Source organism: Tenrec ecaudatus, chromosome 2 (assembly GCF_050624435.1).
Source record: "Tenrec ecaudatus isolate mTenEca1 chromosome 2, mTenEca1.hap1, whole genome shotgun sequence".
In the NCBI taxonomy this organism is placed as follows: domain Eukaryota; kingdom Metazoa; phylum Chordata; class Mammalia; order Afrosoricida; family Tenrecidae; genus Tenrec; species Tenrec ecaudatus.
In genome coordinates, this window is record NC_134531.1 from 184,344,726 (window position 1) to 184,362,973 (window position 18,248).

General features: G+C 49.5%; 1 protein-coding gene across 3 annotated transcripts in view; it reads left to right on the forward strand.

Annotated features, from left to right (window-relative positions):
- Positions 1-14,581, forward strand: part of KCNIP1 (potassium voltage-gated channel interacting protein 1) — a 73,014-nt gene extending 58,433 nt beyond the window's left edge. For 2 of the 3 annotated variants that reach the window (XM_075543204.1, XM_075543206.1), the window contains exons 2-8: positions 9-133; positions 1,743-1,812; positions 3,588-3,658; positions 4,664-4,771; positions 9,327-9,431; positions 11,008-11,070; positions 14,534-14,581. In XM_075543204.1, the coding sequence (XP_075399319.1) occupies positions 9-133; positions 1,743-1,812; positions 3,588-3,658; positions 4,664-4,771; positions 9,327-9,431; positions 11,008-11,070; positions 14,534-14,581 (590 nt within the window). Of the gene's footprint in view, positions 1-8; positions 134-1,742; positions 1,847-3,540; positions 3,659-4,663; positions 4,772-9,326; positions 9,432-11,007; positions 11,071-14,533 lie in introns of those variants that run through there. The other variant, XM_075543205.1, reaches the window with a different exon arrangement.
- The last annotated feature ends 3,667 nt before the right edge of the window (positions 14,582-18,248 follow it).

Sequence of the window (18,248 nt, forward strand, 5' to 3'; positions counted from 1 at the left end):
GGTTCCAGATAAGATCGAGGATGAGCTGGAGATGACCGTGGTTTGCCATCGGCCCGAGGGACTGGAGCAGCTGGAGGCCCAGACCAACTTCACCAAGAGAGAGCTGCAAGTCCTTTATCGAGGCTTCAAAAATGTAAGACTCGGTGTCCTCAGGAGTCCCGGGTTTCCCAAATGCCAACATCATGCTGCTGTTGAGTCGCCTCTTGCTCATGGTGACCACATGCGTGCCAAAGTAAAACTGGACTCTGCAGGATCACAGTGACTGGTACTTCAGAAGTAGATCACCAGACCTCTCTGCTGAGGCACATCCAACCTCCAGTCTTTCTCGTTAGCAGCTGAGGGCTACCAGTTTTCTCCTTCCAAACATTCTCCCAAATTCCAAGGGGGCCATCAGGGAACTTTCTCATATATGCGGTTTTATGAGAGAGGCCAAATCTATCAAGGGGCCAGAGGAAGGTCACCTGCTTGGAAAGGAAGGCTGGGGCAAGGATGAGGCCACCTCCGTGGATGTAAATGTAGAAACTTCACACAGTGGAACAACCTTACAGAATCCGCCTGGGCCCAGCTCTAGCCCTAACATAACACACAGTCACACGCTCCACCTCCATGGTGCACACAGCAGGGAGGGGGTAAGTCTTCTGCCTAAAGCTAGCCAAGTTCACAGGACCGATATGTGAGCTGAATGTCGATGCATTAACTTGCCATGGGAAATAGAACAGACGCGCTCCACCTGCCAGCACCTTCTCTCTGCGTGAGCTACATAGGAAGCCAACTTTGGTTCAAAGATATAATCAGAGGGTGGGGAATTACTTGGACCATTGTTTCTTCATCTACATTAATACACTTCTGTCTTCTCAGGCCAACTTTGAAGCCCTCAAATTTAATCTTGAGTGTGGATGTGGATTTGGTTGTTTGAGTTTTACGTTTAATTTAACTCTTAGAAGGTAATCCTGCTTCTCAATCTGGGCCTGGGGCATTGTGGAGAAAGGGGCTAACCATCTCCCTCTCTCACTTCTTACAGTCTTACAGAGCTTACTGAAGGCCATAGTGCCTATGTCTTGGTGCTCTCCAAGGTGCTGCCAGGAAGGATTCCAACTTCTTGGGGAAGTTATCTGACAAGCACAGGGATGCCTCTACCTTCCCACAATAGCCTTGACTTCACTTGTCTTGAGTTTGCTTTCCTGCCGCTAGGACTTCTCTTGTTCCAGCCTGACAAAGGCAGTGTTACCAGCTGTCCTCTGGGTTGAAACAGGGTTCTGTGGGAAGGTGGTCCAGGATGGATCTTGGGCAAAGAGGGACCAGCATCCCGAGAACTAAGGAAACTAACAATGATTGGTACCTACCATCGACCCACCTCCACATCTGTCCAGATAGCACATCTCATGATAACCTGGAAGGGAAGGTGACTTAGCTCCATTTTACAGGCTGAGGACATTAAGGATCAGACTTGGTGAAAGTCACACTGCTTGGAATTGACTTATTCAAAATTCAAAGCCAGTTTTTTTTTTCTAATTCCAAGTCCACCTCATCGGGCCCACTTTCTGATGATGTCTCATCATTTCGTGAAGCAGCTTTGATCCTAAGGTGATGCCAGCTCCCAACCACTTACCTGGAGATATGGGGAGTTCACAGGCCAAGGGTCTGCCAGCCAGGGCTCATGAAGGATCCTAGAACGTGGGGATTGGCATAGTCTGCTCTGGCTAGGGCAGGTCTCACATCTCTTCCCTTCTCTCATCACACAGGAGTGCCCCAGTGGTGTGGTCAACGAAGAGACTTTCAAACAGATCTACGCTCAGTTTTTCCCTCATGGAGGTGAGTTTTGCCTCTCTCTGGTGGGCAGGCCCTGCTTCCCCAATCAGGAAGACCACTCTTGCGATCTGCCTTCTCCTTGTGGCAAGAGGGTGTGTGGAGCAGATCTTTCTCAGTTAGCTTTAAGCTTTCTCTAAAGCTTTAGAAGAAAGACCACTGAAAGGGGACTCTCTATGAGGGATGGAAAATGATTCATAAAGAAATATGATGTAGTCTCAAGAGAGGTTGGCACAGCAGGTATGAATATCTTAGTTGGGGAAATGAGTTTTGGAGAGGTTAAGCAAGTTACTCCAGTACACACAGCTAGTAAGGGGCTGGTCCAGGATACGATCCCATAAATGTCGGATGTGACACCGAGCTTTGACATGTTAGCCCCACCATTGTACACACGTGTCCCATTCTCTTCCTTAAAGTGCTCAGACAAACTGGGTTTTTCCTAAGGAACTTTCTTGAGTAAGTACCCAGACTCAGAACCTACTGCTGTGGAGTGGATTCCAACTCCAGCAACCCAAGAGGACAGAGTAGAATTTCCTCGAATGGTTTCCAAGGCTGTGAATCTCTTCAGAAGCAGACTGACTGATTTTTCTCCTCTGGAAAGACTGGTGAATTTGAACCACCAAATCACTGACTCACAGCAACAAGTACTTAACCACTGTGCCACCAAAATGGTGCAAGAAGGAAAAAGTTCTCACAAAGCCAGACTAGTGAGGGTGTCTCCAAAAGGGAAGCTTGGTCACATCCTGGGTTACAAGTTGGGCTGCTAACCGCAAGGTCGGCAGTTCGAAACCACCAGTTGCTCTACAGTAGAAAGACGAGGCTTTCTACTCCCATAAAGTTTCACAGCCTGAGAAACCCACAGATTCTGTTCTAGTCTATCCCACAGGGTTGCTGAGTCAGAATCAACTCAATGGCAGTAAGTGATTTTTAGCGTGAAGGTGCCAGGCCTTCAGCACCTGCTCTGTGCCCTGCCTGGCTCCTGTGGGAATCCTCTCTGGTATCATGAGTGGCTGCTCCTTTGGCCCCTATAGTTCACATTCTACCTCCCATCCTGCCTTGGCAGCTACTCTCTGGTACCCCTAGACAACCTCTGTGAGTCCTTATAAAATGGAGTTCTAATCACCTCAAAGACTTCTTGGGCCCTATTTCTCCTTGGTCTCAGCCACAGCAGCAGGTGACCTCCCCGGGTGTGTGATCTCCAGTGATAGGGGTAGAAATGGGTGGTTTTGTCCTCTGTAGGCCCACAGAGTTCTCTCAAGTGGCCACTTCCTGAGTTTTGATTGTGTGTCAAGCACCACTGTAGTCTCTTTTCAAAAACTCTAAGAGCTAGGCCATGCCACATCCCATCTTACAGACAAGGGAGAGTGAAGCTCAGAGAGGTTGAGTTAGATGCCTACAGTCACACAACTTGGTAGTTACAGAGCTGGGTTTTGGCCATGTGACTGCTCATTCCATGGTGGAACATCTTACCTACCAAATCACCAAGCCGTCCGTCCCCCAAGAACCGCACACATGAAGAAGTAGGAAAGACTTTCTCCTGGATGGTTAGACAGAGGGAGGAACAAAGACTTGCCTTGGTTCTTGCTAGAACGTCTCGTCTAGCTGCCAGGAGAGTCAGAGGCACCCTGTTCAGTTCACAGCAGGGCTTCTCCCACACGCTGATTTCCTCATATCACCTGTCATCCTCCTCTTCTTCTCGCCGGGATCCTACCTTTGTCGGTAACTGATCTCTCCCCTGGAGTCCCTTCACGTGTCTCCTGTCCTGCCCTCTCTCCCTGCAGACGCCAGTACCTACGCTCATTACCTCTTCAACGCCTTTGACACCACCCAGACCGGCTCCGTGAACTTTGAGGTACGCTTGTCGAGAAGCCCCCGGTTTTGTGTCGCCTCTCCCTTTAATCCAGGGGCCTCTTTGATAAGGTGACCAGATTTTACCATTGGTAAAACAGGACACCACTGATAAGACTCACATCCTGGCGAAATAGCCACATGGCAGCCGAAAACCATATACCCTAGCTTGTCGTGCATGCTTTCCAAACATCGGGCCTTTTTAAAAATGCCCTGTGGGACACAGGACAAATTGTTAAAAATCAGGACTGTCCCACCAAAAGCGGGACGTCTGGTCACCTTACATGTGGTTCCCCAAATGGGCTCCGTCAAGACAAGGAAACGGTGATCGTTGGATCAACCTTGCCTGATGAGACAGAGAAGGAGTTGCCTCCCTACTCCAGGGAAGTAGAGACCATGGGGCTAATCATGGCAGGTGAATATCTCACCTGCCCACTGAGTTTACCACGAGGCAGGCTGTCCTTAGTGCTTTGCATCTATTAGTTCAGTGATTTCTCACAATAGCCCTGCCATGTCGGTGTCTAGTACTGTGGTCCATTCTACAGAGGGAAAGGAAGGAAGGCAAAGAGAGATTGTGAATAGCAAAACCGGGTAGTTAATGGCAAAGAAGGGATTTGAACTCAGGCTGTATGTTTCTAGAGTCTGTGTTCTTAGATAGGGGACCCTACTACCACTGGCATGATGTAGCAAAAAAGTAACAGCAGCAATGGCAATGGGATAAGGCAGAGGGGGCTGCATGGACCTGTGTCTGCAGGCACCACACACACATGCACGCACATGCACGCTCACGCATACACATCCCTCCACTCTCCCTCAGACGCTGTTCCCCACAAGCAAGGGAGGGAATGAAAGGGGGTATCTCTTCACTGAGTTCAACTAGATCCTCCAGGGGGGCAATGATGCCATTCCAGGAAAGGGAGTCACAAAATCGGTGTCAAGGTCAGATCTTCCCTATGGGATGACCATGTGGCTCACATTCCTAGTGGCTTTTTTTTTTTTCACTTCTCAGGACTTTGTGACAGCTCTATCAATCCTACTGCGGGGGACCATCCACGAGAAGCTCCGATGGACATTCAACTTGTATGACATCAATAAAGACGGCTACATAAATAAAGAGGTAAGTGCACGGAGGCAGGGAGCGTGAGAGGGCCAGGCAGAGAGGGCAACCCAGGGGAGAGCACAGCGCTCTCTGGAGGAGGACAACGGACCCGCTGTGGGGCTGGCAGAGCTGCTTCCTGGCAAAACTAAAGAGGCCACCCCTACCCATCGTCAGTGCTCTCCCTTGCTCTGGCCTGGGCTCTTAAGAAAGGAATAAGCACATTAATGCTCAAATAAATAAACAAACAAACAAAACCCAAATTCACTGCCATTGCATCTATTTCAATTCATAGAGACCCTCCGGGTCAGAGTAGACGTGCCCTGCGGGTTTCTGAGGCTGTAACTCTCTACAGAGTAGAAAGCCTCATTTTCCTTCCATGGTGGCTGGTGGTGTCAAATGCTGACCGTGCCCTAACAGGGCTCGTTATAAATGGCTGGTTTTAGCATCCAGAGAAGCCTATGGTGGAACAGGTCAGCAACCACCGTTCAGCTCCAGGGCGAAGCTGCAGGGGTCTCCTGGGAGAGAAAGGGGGACTCTGACGCATAGTGAGTCCATGTGTGGCAGAGTGGGACGGAGTTCCCTTCGGTTCCCCGCGGCTCACTTTCCATGGGGCTTGGTGTCTGAGGTGCCTCTGAGTGGACTCAAACCTCTGACCTTTGGGCTATCAGGCAGCTCTGTGAATACGTCAGCCCCTCCACAGCCTGCTTTGTGAGGAGGAGGCCACTGAAGAGAGCCTCTGAGTCACCTACAAAACCCTGCAGCAGTGGCACTCGCTGCCCTGGAGTCAGTGCTGACGCAGAGCGACCCCAGCGGGCCTGCAAGACTGTGGCTCTGGACTGGAGTAGGAAGCCCAGTCTTTCTCCCTAGGAGCGCTGGTGGTTTCGAACTACTGACCATGCATATTGCAGCCCATTGTGTAGGCGCTACCCCACAGGGCACATCATGAAAGGCACAGTCATCCTTAAAGAAACCCTTACATGCCATGTCTGAGATTCATCATAGTCCCTGTGCTGTCGAACCAACAAAACACCTGCTGCTCGATCTCCACACTTCCAGTGGCTACTGTCTCTGTGAAACTGGGATTTGACGTTCTTGGCACTCCCACAGGAGCCCCGGTGGTGCAGTGGTGAAGTGCTCAGCTGCGAACTGACAGGTCACGGGTTCAAACCCACCAGCTGCTCCTCAGACTAAAGGTACACCAGTGGTTTTCCATAGAATGACCACCGAGGAAACCTACGGGGCAGCTCTACGGTGTCCTCAGAACTCCCCAAATCCCACTGCCTTCGAGTCGATCCCAACTCAGAGCGACCCCATAGCCAGGTAGGACTGCTGCTGCGAGCCCCCGAGACTCTAACTCTCTACGGGAGTAGAAACCCCTGTCTGTCTACAGCAGAGAGACTGGTAGTTTTGAACTGCAGACCTTGTGGTTAGCAGCCCAGCGCTGTAACTGCTGCAGGACCAGAGCCCCTGTATCCTGCAGGGTCACTAAAAGTCAGTCAATGGCACTGGGCTTGGGCTTGGAATGGCCTCATTTCTGAACTCTTACATGCCAGGCCCAGTCCGTGCCAGAGGGTAAGAGCAAGTGTTCTTATGTCACCTCAGTCCTGGTGACATTATAGCTCCACAGAGAGATCAGTGAAGCTCGGAGAGCTTACCTATGCCCAGTCCTCCTTCATCCGACACGCATTCTTCGCTCGACACGTAATTGTGCCTCATGGAATGCTCTGGGTGCTGGAGGTAAAATGGCCAGTGTACCTTTGAGGCCCTGTGCTCATGGAATAGAGGAGAGAGATGGGCACTAAACTGGCAAAATGCATTTCAGCAGGGGAGAGCAGTTGGGCACAGAGGTGAGCAAAGGCCTTCGTGAGAAGGTGTTACCACACTGGAGCACTGGCCAGTGTTGGCTGGAGACCACCATTGGCCACCTAGAAATCACTGGGCACCTCACTCCTCACCCCGCGGTAGGCACTGTGCCCATGCAGGGACCAGAGCAAGGATGGATCCAGCAGATGTCCCCACAGAGCTCGCAGTCTCAGGAACACAGGTGTACAAATCAAACTCATTGCTTGAATCAGTATGTGTTGAGTAAGAAGCATTGAAAGATTAGGAGGGAGGGGAAAGGGGGCAGGATTGGAAATGTCTTTATGGCCCCCTCAGATAAGAAATAATAGTGACTATTTAATCCTTATAGAAAGGATTTGAGCTGCAGAGAAAATAGCATCAACTGGCTGAAGCTGAGAGATGTCATAAAGATCTAGGGAGTCTGATGGAACGGGTTTGGTCCCCATGGAAACTAGAAAGTGGCTGCCCCCTTCTCTTCCCCTCTCTCTGCCTCTCCTTCTCCGCTCTTCTCCTTCCTCCGGCATGGTCTGGGATCAAGGTGGCCACCTCCCTCTTGACAGGGTTGGCAAGTTCAAGATTCCAGCAGCACGGTGGGGGGCGTGGGGAGCTCCAGGGGAGGTTCTAGGTTAAAGGGTAGCCCTTCTCAAACACTGTCTCTCCCTAGCTCCTCTCAGTCTGCTACAGGCTTGGTCTCGGCCTCCATGGGTTGCTCTTCTCTCTTCTTTCTCTCCCGTCTTCTCAGCATCACTCAGCCGCTCTCTGATCACCTGCTCCATGCAATGCTGCACACACCAGAGTGCCCTGAGGAAGTGTTTGGTTTGTGCCCTCCTGGCGCCTCACCCAAACCCAAACAAGGATCCCTGCAGGTGGACTAGTTACACCATGGATTTCTAACTGCAAGGCCAGCAGTTCAAAACCAAGAGCCGCCCCATAAGAGAAAGACAAGGATTTCTACTCCCATAGAGTTACAGCCTCAGAAATCCACAGAGGCGGTTCTATCCTGTCCCATAGAGTCGCGATGAGTCAGAATCCACTCAATGACAGTGAGTGGATAACATTGAAACTGATTTCCCACACCTCTTCTGACCCCACCTCTGCTCGACTGTAGCGTCAATCCACTGCTGACCACAGGGCCTGTGCTTCTTCACCAAGGCTCCCCAAAGAGAAACACTGAGAAGCTCGTCTCCCTTTCAGCGTTGATTAGATGCCCACCTTTGTTCCAATGGGGTGTGTTCCTAGGGGTGGATCACCTGATGCAAACACGGCCCCCGAGACCAGCCCCTCAACAGAATGGTGGAGAGGAGAGAGCGTCTCCCAAAGGGAGGGCTGTGAGCTATTCGGGACGTGGATCTGTCTGCCTTCTCCACCTAGGGTGTCTGCGTAACCACGCAGAGCGCTCAGAGTGCAATTCTTACTTCTTGTTCCATGAGATTAAAACATGGGTGACAAGCAAAGCGACGGAGATGAGTTGGGGAGGTGAGGCTAAAGAATAGTTACAAGAACGTCAAGTTGATCTAGGACAGTTTGTGAGACATCCGAGGATAGAAGGAGACCATGCCATTCACAGAGATCAAAAAGCAAGAAAGGGGACTGCCACCCAAATATCTCCCTCATTACCCTGACCTTGGAATCCTACCTTCAGCCGTTACCTTTTATTTTGCTTTTAGTTGAACTTTAGCATTATACAGGTACTCCTGCTCTCATCCGCCATAAACGTTGAGGATAACTGCTTCTAATATAAAAGAGGTAGAAATAGAGCTCTGCACACCCCACTCCTAGGAGGCTCTGATGCAGCATGGTAGTGGTGGACCTGAGCACTGGTCTTTCTAACAGGTGCCCAGACCCTTGGGGTCCTAAGGACAACCCCAGCTGCCCGCCATTTTTCTTAGCTGGACGCAGCAGCAGCACCTGTTAAGACTTTTAAACCTCTGAGTCAGAACGTTAGGGAGTGATAAGTCATCAAGTTGACTCAGGTCACTTTAGATGCAATAGAAGGAAATACTGCCTGGTCCTGCGTCACCCTCATGGTCACTGGCATGTTGGAATCCATTGTTGTGACTATGCGCCACTCCATCTCACTGGTGGGGTGGGGAATCCCTCACCGTTGTTGGGCCCCTTCTTCACCAACCATCATGCAGTCCTCTAACCACAGATCCCTCCTGAAGACATCCTCCTTTAAGAATTAACCCTTCCAGAGTAAGCAAGCTGGTCAGTGTTCTGTTGTGATCCAGGTTTTCATTGGCTGGCATTCAGCAGTAGATTCTCAGGTCTTCCATCTTAGTCTGTCTTGGTCCCGAAGCTCTGTTGAAACCTATCCGCCACGAGGGATCCTGTTTGGTATTTGAAATACTGGTGGCACAGCTTCCTACCTCACGGCAGTACACAAACCCCTGCAGTATGACAAACAGACAGATGTGGAAGCATGCCAGGGCACGGCGACTGCTTTAGAATACCCCTTTCCTTGCCTCAAGTTCATGGGGCAGGGAGCCCACACATAAGTCCTCCGGGGAAGTGGCCCTGAAAAAGGTACTCCCCCCTAGAGCTTCTGAAGGCAAGGAGGATTTCCCACTGCGCTCTGGCTCAGAGCAGAAGGCTAGTACAAACAGAAAGAGCCCCTTTCAACTTGCTTTCTAACTCTCTCTCTTCAACCCTCTCCTTGGCAAAGGGGACAAGGTGCGCCAACTATCTCATAAGAAGTTTGAGCTCATGTGCTTCCCTGTCCCTTCTTCAGGAAATGATGGACATTGTCAAAGCCATCTACGACATGATGGGCAAATACACATATCCTGTGCTCAAAGAAGACACGCCCAGGCAGCACGTGGACGTCTTCTTCCAGGTACACCTGCCCAGCCCGGGCCCCAGCCTGGGCGCATTGAGCCCACAAGCATCTGAACAAGTGGTTTGCCTCCAACCCTCGGCTGACACAGCAGGGAGCGGGAAAGAATTAGAAGTTATGTTGTCCCCAAGCAGCGGAACATCTAGTTAAACTGACAAGTAGACCCTGTAGAAGAGATCGGGGAAGTAAATAATCCAGCGTCCGAGGGATGGCGTGGTCTCTGAGTTCCAAAGACACTCAAGAGGCATCAGAGTCAACAGAGAAGTCTTCCTTACGCTGTGCGTGGCAGTGTTAGGCACTTGTGATTGGAAAGTAAAGGGAACTGAGACTGGAAGCTAGGGTAGGGTCAGCCTCAGAGCTGTAGCAAGGGGAGGGCCATGGGGAGACACTTGCCCTCAGATACAAAGACAAAAGGAGGCCACACAAGACGCAGAACGTCTTTGGGAGGCACCACAAGATGAAAGGGGCCTGACGGACAGTCGGACAAGCGCGGGCCAGGCGTTCCTACTGACCCGGCCGGGCTATTGACGTCTGTGCAGCTTGTAATCAGGGGAGTTGCCCCTTCGAGATGGCCCTCATTCCCCTCTCTGGGCACCTGCTTGTGAGATATTGAAGGTTAAAGAGGTTGGGCTTGCTTTCATCATTGAAAGGAACCCTGGTGGTGCAGTGGTTAAAGTGTTCTGCTGCTAACTAGAAACCTGGCACCAGTCTCTCCATGGGAGATAGATGTGGCGTTCTGCTCCAATTCACAGTGACCCTTCATAGGGTTTCTGATTCTGTCAATCTATATGGGAGCAGGCAGCCCCATCTTTTCCCCATGGAATGTAGCTGGTGGGTTTGAACCCCCAACCTCGTGGTTAGCAGTACCTGACCGACAGCACCACCAGGGCTCAAGATGACAGCCTTGGAAACCCTCCACGGCAGTTCCATTCTGCCCTCTGGGGTCTGCATGAGTCAGAATTGGCTCGACAGCAGTGGGTTTAGCTTTTGATCTGGCATTGAGTAGAGGAATGAATAATCACAGACATATTTCAGAACACAAACAAACAAAAATCCAAGAGTGCCAGAGCACATTCTATTACAATCCTTCCACCTCACAGATGGGAAAGCAGAGGCCCAGAGAGGCCTACAGACTTGCTCAAGGTTATGTGCTAGGGATAAAACCAGAACCTCTCGCACCCAACATGGTCAGGCTAGAAAAGAAGGGAAGAATTTGGGGACAAGCGTCTGGCAAAGCTTTTCAATGTTAAGGAAACTCAGGAGGTCAGAGAGAAGTACTGGGGACCTAACGGGAGGGAGGCATTTGATCCATGTAACCAAACCAGCAAACCTACTACCATCAAGTCAGGGCCCTAAGCGGGAGCCTATAGGGTCTGTGAAATTATAAGTCTTTATGGGGCAGACGGTCTCAACTTACTCCTGTGGTTAGCAGGCCAGGGCCCAGGCTACAGTGGCCCAGAGCTCCTTTGATCAATGAAAGACCACCCAAATTCTCAAAGCCAAGTTGATTCATCAAAAGCAAGTTTAGGGATGCAGGTTGGCAAGTCCTTAAAATGCTTCCTGTTGTGTCTTTCAGAAAATGGACAAGAATAAAGATGGCATCGTGACTTTAGATGAATTTCTTGAATCCTGTCAGGAGGTAAGGAAATCTCTCAGGACACCATACATCTAAATTTGGAGAGGGAAGTTAGGGTTGCAGGGGCCCTGCAGAAGGAAGGAATGAGACATCTGCTCATATCACCTATCAGCTACCCTCAGATCACACAGCACCACTACCAGCAACAACGAGACAGAGTCTAATCTCTCCTCCTCAGGCTGGCCTGCAGCTGGTCGTGGATGATCCCAGGACTGGGTCAGGCAATCTGGGAGTGAGAAACGATAGATTTCCCAAGGAAGCAACACATTCATTGTTTTCACCTGCCTCTGGTGTGATGGCTCATTCCCTAGACTACAGTGGGAGTAGCTTGGAAAGAAATCTAATGTTTCAAGCCTTAGTACTCAATACCTACTCACTGCCATTGAGTCAATACAGACTCATAGCGACTCTGTAGGAGAAGGTAGAACTTCCCCCTGTAAGATTCTGAGACTTAACTCTTTACAGGAGTAGAAAGCCTCATCTTTCTCCCACAGAGTGGCTGGTGGCTTTGAACTGCTGACCTTGCAGTTAGCAGCCCAACACATAGCCGTGGGGCTACAAATGACTCTGATTCCACAGAAATGGGGGCTGTCTACAACCTTAACTTAATCAAGTGCCGTGGACCAATGCTTCTAAAACTTCCGTGTGCCAGCCCCCCTTCCCCATGGTTATGCTAAAATGTAGATTCTGATTCATGAGGTCTGGGTGGAGCCTGGGAACGTGCCATCCTAATGCACTCCCAGGGCATTCTGGAGCTGCTGGTCCTTGACTTCCTTCACGACTCTAAAGAATAGATTGACCGGGAGTCTCTTGCAGATGAACTGGACTAGATGAACGCTGTCTACCGCCTTTAGAATAATGTATTTATACCCCTGTTATATCCCAGAAAGTCACAGAGAGACTCTGAGATCTCAAGAAGAACTGCAAATTCAAGGAAGCAAGGCATGCGTTACTTGCACATTAGTGAGCACCAACCAAGCTTCAGGCCACAACCTTGTCAGGGAGATGTGCTAGATATACAACTAGACTGGCCTGTGGGATGACAGTCACTTTTGACCTTGACCAATGCCCTGGAGCAGTGTCTGGGAGGATCTCTGCTAACTTTGTATTAATCTTGTTCATTGATGGGTCTTCAGGTGGTCCAGGGATCCAGGCCAGTTATCTGGTAGGAAGAGAGGCAGAAGATGCTGAAGGCAGAAGGGGCTGCTCGGAGCAGCGGCTATTTAGTAACAGGATTGAAAATAGTTCAGCATTTTGATCACTACAAGCAGGTTAAACTGCAGCATTGAGCTGCAGCATCGTAGGTTGGTGGAGATGGAGCATGAACCTCCGTCACTCTGGTTTTCAATACCATGCTCTGCTGAAGTAGGCTTTGTTTTGTTTTTCACTCATCAGAAAGATGGAGAGTTAGTGACTACAAGTTCCTCCTGAGACGTGAGAGGCTTCCACGAGGATTTAAAACCTAGGAAATTCTCTAGTGGAGTTTACCTCCCTCCTAAGGACTTGCTATGAGTTAGAACTGACTTAATGGCAGTGAATTTGGTTTGGTTTTTTGCTGTGTCATTTATCAGTTTTGAGACATTTTCAATGGTTTCTCACATCACAATTTGTTCTATTGCTATTAATTGATGAACTTTTTCACACATAGGCAAGTACTGTGGTCAAGCTTACTTTAAGCGTGAAGAAGCTGAGGCACAGAGAAATTAAGCAATTTGACCAAGGCCACATAGCAAGTGACAGAGCCAGACCTGGAACCCCGGAAGCCTGGCCGCAGAGCGCATACACTTCAGCACTAAACAAGAATGCTGCCCTGTTGTAGCAGCTGCTTAGAGATCCCGGGGGGGGGGGGTGGGGAGGGGTGTCAGAATCAACTTTTAATCGGTCGGCTTTCTCTGTTGTGGACCTGTTTCCATTCATTTGTGCTCCACCTTATTTACTTCCTTCAAGCTGTGCCTTGCCTTGGGTTTTATTCCACTTTCTGAGTCCAGCGAGGAATTGTTTCTAGCTCTTGGGATGGAAGCTTGGGTTGCTGGTTAGCCCCTCTCTCCTCGTGTATGCACACAGCATGCCTTGCTTGCTAACGACTGCTTTCAAACTCTCAAGTTGATTCTAACTCACGGCGCCCCTGAGGACAGAGCAGAACTGCCCCTGTGGATTTCCCAGGCTGTCATTCTGTAGGGAGCAGAGAGCCTCATCTTTCTCATGGGAGGCAGCTGCTGCTTCAAAAGACTGCCTTCGTGGTTAGCAGCCCAACTCCCAGTCCACTCTGCCACCAGGGCTCCTTGTGCACGGCTTTACCTCCCTTCAACCGCCATATGTCATGTTTTAATTTAAAATATCTTGCCGTTCAATGTAGCTTCTTCTCTTACCTATGGATTATTTAGAAGCATGTCGCTGTGTAACACCCGGCCACTTGAGGATTTCCTATTTTCAGTTAGTATACCTTAGAGGACATAAGATAGAAAAATAGAAACCATGCATTAGAGATAAACAATTTTAAAAAATCAAAACAGGCATATGTATTGAATACAGGAAATCCTCAAGTAGTTGGGCATTAAACAACATGCTTGACAAGACTGGCCGAGAAAAAAAGAGAGCGCGGGAAAACTCAAACTGTCAGAACGAAAGAGGTTATTGGTATGGAAGTGCTGTAGACATTAAAAAGGTAAGAGCTCATTATTCAGTAAATTTGAAAATGTATATGAAAGCTATAGATTCTTTGCAAAACGTGACATCAAAAACTAACACAAAAAGAAATCAAAAGTATGAATAGTCCTATGTTGGAAAAATAACCAAGCTGAATCTGTGATCTAAAACTTTGCTGCAGAGAAAAGGGCAGGCTTAAATGGCTTCACCGGTAAATTCTCCCAAACATTTAAGGAAGACATTGCACGAGTGCGATACAATCTCAGATAACAGACAATTTCATAACTTGATTTATGAGGCTAGCATAGCCATAATACAGTGACTGAACAAGGCCATTCATTATAGTAAGTTAAATTTTTCTCAGGCTAATAGATTCCTTTTGAACAGATACCAAAAAATCAAATCTAGCAATACATAGAACTGTGTAATACATTCTAAATAAGTGGAGCTTATTCCAAGAATGCAAGGACGGCTGAACATCCAAAAGTGAATCCGTGGAATTAATCACATTAATAGAATAAGATGAAAACACATGATCGTCTCAGTAGATGCAGAAAAAGTATTTACTGAACTGCCATTGCCCAGAGCTGCTCAAAAGCAGCCGCTTACACTGTTGAGCCGGGTAATTCATTTCTTCTGCGGCCCTCTGCAAGGTGCGAGAAGGCGCTTCCTGCTTCGGCTAGCTCCCACCTCCTCGTCACCCCGAGCCTTGCAGAGTTCTGTCTGCGCGGGCCTTCCACGCTGGCGCTTTGCTCGTCAGAATCGAATCGCAGCTTGAGGAGACTAATCATCTTCTCTTTATTCCCTCTCCTTTTCCCAGGACGACAACATCATAAGGTCCCTCCAGCTATTCCAAAACGTCATGTAATTGGGGACATTTGGCCACCCAGCTCTCAGAGACCATGTACGAAGCAACCATTGTCACACCCCGAGCGGCCCTTGTTCTGGCTTTACGCACAGACTCTTGGGGGCAGAAATGCCTTTTAAACACTTTGAAAGCATTCTCCGCGGAAGACTTTCTGGGGAACCCAGCTCCGCCTGGCTCAGTCTCTGAGTGCCAACCGCCCCTCCTCCCTCTTCCTGAGAGAGAGAGAGAGATGAACTTGAGTTTGTTTCGGAAGCATGCTCATCTCTGCACATCGCTGTCCTCTGCTTGAGCTTAGTGCACGATGTTCCGCTTGCGTGCCCCAGTGCCCCGCCTCGGAGTCCAGAAGACCTCAGTGTGTCTGACGGGAGCTGAGCGAGGTCGATGCACACCGCCCTCTGATGGCCTCCTGAGCCGTTGTGCCTGTTTCTCTTCCTTTGTGGGGAAGAATGAGCATTCTACAGACCCATTGGAACCAACCATGGCTAGATCGGGAGAGCCAGCACCCAACACGCAGGAGAAGCCTGAGTCATTGAGTACGGCATCGTCTGGTGACCCAACTACCCACATCCTTTGTTTCCGAAGGAAAGGGCCACTCTCTCTCTCTCACTAGCATCTGTGCTGTTAGTGCAAACCCCTTAATATGCCCGGGAAGGGAGTCATTGCTCAGTGGTCCACACCTTCACCCATCCCTGCTAGAGCCCAGCACTGCATGTCCCTCCCGAAAAGCCCAGAATGCCTGCAAATTGATGCAATTTTAATCCATGTTCTAATCAATAAACAGAACAATTTCTTAACACTTGTATTCTTCGAGTCTTCCATGGCCCAATTGGACAAGGGAGCAGGTTATGAAAAGGGAGGATTATTCCATGTCTTTAGCATCCAGTTCTTAGTCCTACTATGTGCCAGGCACTGTGCCAGGGCATGGATCACCTTCCAGAGTCGCTACGTCCACCCAAGCAAGCATGCAGTCCAAGCACAAGCGCTCTGCTTCCATGCAAATCCTGCTTCCAGACAAGCCCTCACAATGCCTCAAAAGAGGGCGACTCCCACGACCCTCCATTGTAGAAAGTCTGGAACCCCAAGTGGTGGGGTTGGAAATCCAGAGAGGAAAAGGACAAGGCCTCCTGCTGAGGGACTTGGAAACTAGGGCTTGATTAAGTGGCTTCAGCCGATAGATTACAAGTAAACAATGACCTTGCTGAATATTTTGGGTCTTTTTTACCCCATTCGACATCAAATTTAAAAGATTATGAGCCAAGAGCATTATTGGAAGGAAAACAAATTATTAAACTGCTATTAGGTGTCAACTACTATGCTCTAACTCAGACAAACTCACTGCCATCAAGTGGATTCTGACTCGTGGTGACCCAGTGCAGCTGTGGGGTCGCTAAGGCTGCTAGACAGGTGGCAGATTCCCAGGACATTAGAAAACAAGACGCCATATATCCTCCCACTTTTGATGGCTGCACACATGTCAGTGAAGAACTGTGATCCATAGAATTTCCATAGTTTTTTTTCCACCCAAAGTAAATCTCACCAAGCCTTTCTTCTGAAGTGCCTCAAAGTGGATTTGAACATCCAGTCTTTCTTTTTACTGCCAAGCAAATCAACTGTTTACATGGCAGGAGCACCCAGGCTATTTGTACTCATGAAACGTCCTAGCAGGGTCTGAGCCAGTAACATGAGGCTGTGTGTCTAGGTCAGTGGTTCTGTTCCCTGCCTACATAGCAGGAGAGCTTTGAAAATGCCAATGCCTAAGCACCGGCCCAGCACACGGATGGGGAGTCTCCGAGGATGGGAAGCAGGCATCAGAATTCTTCAATGGCTTCTCAGTTGGTTAAAATGTGCATCAAGGAGAGAGCTGCTGAGAGCTGATCGCAGCCAGCGCTCAGGATGAAGCATGCATCAGCTAAGCCAGTCAGTTCCTTCTTCCCCCTGCCATGAGACTGTTCTAGGGATAGCCTTGAAGTCTCAGTTAATCCAGACTACTCACCGCTCAGGACTTTTACTGGGAATCATGGGATAAAGATGTGCTCTCTCCTGCTGTCCCTGAATGAGAATGAGTGTAGTCTCATCACATAATGGCAGCTCTTCAAGGATTCAGAGAGCTTATCTGCCAAGCAAAGGGAACATCCATCTGATTCCACAGAGACCCAGGCACCACGCCCAGATGCAAGCAGCCAGTAAGCCCATTCCAGGTCTCCATCACCCTATTCATCAGTGTAGAGCTGTAGCCCATGGTGTTTTTAAGGCTGTGTGCTGCCGGAAGTAGAGCCACCAGGCCTTTCTTCCAAGGAGCTTCTGAGTGGGCTCAAAGTGTCAACCTTTGTGCCAATAGCATAACTACTTACATGACCCAGGGACTCGGAAAGCAGAGCAGAGAGATTGTTTTAATAGAAAACCAGCCTTTGATGAGATAATTGAATTGCTGAATCATGTGGCACTGAAGCTAGCCACACAACCCAAAACCAAACTGATCGCTATCGAGTCAAGTCTGGGTCATGTGACCCTATAGGACAGAGCAGAACTGCCCCTCCCCCTTGGGTTTCAGAGATGCAGACTTTATAAGAGCAGAAAGACTCCTCTATCTCCCTCGGGGTGGCTTGTGGCTTTGAACTGCTGACCTTGCAGTTAGCCGCTCTGTGGGTAACCCAGTATGCTACCGGGGCTCCCTGAAGCTCGACATACCTCTACCACATATAAAGGCTGGCCCCCACTTCTCTGCCTTAGCAATCTCCCAGGATCCCATGAAAGGAAGCAGAAATGGCCTGAAGTGACAAAGACTCAGATCCCATCCCAGATAAGCTAAACCAGAATCTCTAGTAGTGGGGCCCCGGACATCAGTGGGCTTTAAAGGTTAGCCAAGTGATTCTGGGGGAAACCCAGCACTGGGCATCCCCTGCTCTAGAGCCATGCAGAGGGTGGGTACTGATACCCTTCAATTCTGAACACCCTGTGCTGAGAGGAAGGTCCACACCTGGGGCTATTCAGAGAGAAACTAGGATGGATCGAAGACTCAAACTTGGTCCTAAGATCATTGTCGAGCGGGAGAAGGCTGTGCTGGCTGCGGTGGAGAGCAAGGGCAGCAGAAGGTAGTAGCAGAGAGGAGACTGGTCACTCTTCATCAACACTTCCCATCAATGAACAAGATAAACGCTGCCCATTTCCACAGCAGCACGGAAGCCAGAGGATTGAGAAGGCTATGCTCGTGTGAGCCCAGGAATCTGATTAGGAAAAGAAGGTTCTCTGTTTTCCCAGAGTGGCCCTGTTCTCCTGAATCCATCTGACAAATCACCCCCATTCGCCTGTCACCATGCCTGCTGATGGGACTCAACCATGCAACAGATGCGCAGCTTCCTCGGCCACATCCCCTTGGCACAGCACTCACCCCCACCATGCAGGCAGGCTCAGCTGCTGCCAGCTGCAAATGCCCATGATCTGACAGTCACAGTCAGAGTCTGGCCATGACTGTACCATTCTGTCCGCATTCAGGGCAGGTCACAAGAATCTGGGAGTTAACACTTCCCAGTAGAGAGACTGTGGATAAATGCTCTCAACCCCTCTCCCCTCTGGTTTAGATCAGAACTCTGATATCACCTGCCTCCTATATTTCCCATAGATTGGAACCTCAATTGCCCACAACTTTAACTGGCTCCAAAGATTATCC